Source organism: Sphaeroforma arctica (assembly GCF_001186125.1).
Source record: "Sphaeroforma arctica JP610 unplaced genomic scaffold supercont1.5697, whole genome shotgun sequence".
NCBI lineage: Eukaryota > Ichthyosporea > Ichthyophonida > Sphaeroforma > Sphaeroforma arctica.
The window spans coordinates 1-1879 of NW_014034861.1; the positions used below are offsets into that span (position 1 = coordinate 1).

General features: G+C 46.9%; 1 protein-coding gene across 1 annotated transcript; it reads right to left on the bottom strand.

Moving 5' to 3' along the window:
- Positions 1–1316, bottom strand: SARC_15156 (hypothetical protein). Its single transcript, XM_014290718.1, has one exon. It carries the CDS (start codon positions 760–762, stop codon positions 346–348), a length of 417 nt encoding a protein of 138 aa, XP_014146193.1. The 5' UTR covers positions 763–1316; the 3' UTR covers positions 1–345.
- Between the last annotated feature and the right edge of the window lie 563 nt (positions 1317–1879).

The following is a 1879-nucleotide window of genomic DNA, read 5'->3' on the forward strand; positions in this document are numbered from 1 at the left end:
ACTCCCCACTCCCAGAATTACATCAATATCATCGAGTAAATTCATAAGTTCACGTACAGCCTGCTGTAGACTGTGTACCATATTGAACTGTCGTGGCATACGTTTTGCCGAGACGCAGTGTGCGGAAATCTCTGTCCCCCAAGTATATATAGCTATCCTTAGCTGGTAATACCTTCTCTGCGGATGCCTGAGTATTAATAGAGTGGTTCGCCCCCGTGCCAACGAGTGTGCACATCGCATGTCCGTTTGCTTGTAAAGTAACATATACACGGTTGTCGGTAGAGAACAACTTATCTTTTACGGCAAATATATTTGTCGCCGTACGACCAAACGTTACGCACACGTTCAACTCAGACACCCCAACATTTCAATTTGCACTTGTCTCTCTTCCCAGTCGGCTGGTCCTTGGGCGGCCTCCACCAACTTATCTTCGCTGTCTACGTATGACTCGTCGACCAAATCATGAATATGCATCACCTCACTCTCTCCTACTTCTGCTGGCGTAGAATCAGGCATCTGATCATCCCCATCTACTAGACTAACTCGAGGACGGAAGTTATTACCCGACACCTGTTGTGTACGTGTGGATGTACCCACAGCCGATGCACGATGTGGAGGCGCACCCCCATGTGGTGTATGGCTGCCTGTGTTGGTTGATGTTGGCGCTCTCTGTATCTTAGGACAGCGTGGTGCGTGCGCTGGGCCAAGAATTCTACTCACATGGCCGACAACGAGCCCGAGGGTTTGATGCTGGTGGTGCATGCTGGCTGGCTCGCATGTCCGCCTCCACACGCCCTCGTGTGCGTGAACGTGATCCCCTTGGAATTTGTACTGGCCGAGAAAGATTTGCCCGACGGTGTTCTTCTGCCTTGTCAATATTCACCCGAAATACATCACGCATTTGTTCCGCGGAATATTTTCGTCAGTTCGAGTGCATACGAAGGGTATCACTGTAATATGCTTCCCCGCAGCTTGACCTATTAGGTTGAGCATACCATGATTGCGATATACTTGTAGCGGATTCTTATATTGTCGCATCTCCATTAGGTCTACTTTGCGTTCAAAATCCCGAAGTTTTATCTCCAGTGGCACCAAAGGGTTTAACTTCATGCAAGCCAACACATTTCTGTATGCGTTATTCTCCAGATCTTGTTCGGGTGTGCGTACAATATGAGTAGTGGCGTCCTAAAACGACATGGACTGCAATTTTTGTTCGTTCTCTGCCACGATAAAATCTAATAACGCCTTGGGTGCCTCTTCTTTCTGGAGTGTCCCATGTAGACCCTTGCGAAATTTCGCATTTTTATGCCAATCCAAAATAGACACATGGAGCTGTATCTTCTGCGGGTTATCCAAATAATAGCTACCCTGCGGATTGGGTGGTCATTCCTTTGACGTCCGTTTGTGGACCGTTATCGAGCATGTCTTCAACGTCTCATTAGATGTGCGAATTGAACGGGCGTCCTCTGTGCTCCCCTCAGCTTCTGCTTGCATCATACGTTGGGTGAGATGGAATACCTGCATTTTCATCTCTGCTGCGGTAGATTCGGTGATGTGATCGTGAATAGGCTGTTGTCGTGGAGATTTTACTACTCTGCGAAATGCATCAAAGGACCGCTTCGCCGATGATTACAAATTTTGACGGGTACATAGCCATGTCCAAATGCAAGTTTGCTAGGTCCCAAGCAATTCTATCAGGGGATTTCACTACAGCTGACGACTCCTGATTACGGTTAAAATTCCCAAATTCGATTGGCGTCACTTCTGGTGTCGAAATTGCTTGTACTCGATTATGAACGTAGTTCAGCATCCGTCCTTGTAAACTTCGATGGAAATTACTAGGTTTCAAACTATATTAAACTAAAATACAATTTAGTCA

Excerpts from the sequence above, each read along its gene's own strand:
- SARC_15156 (XM_014290718.1), bottom strand. The coding sequence starts at position 762 with ATGCACCACCAGCATCAAACCCTCGGGCTCGTTGTCGGCCATGTGAGT.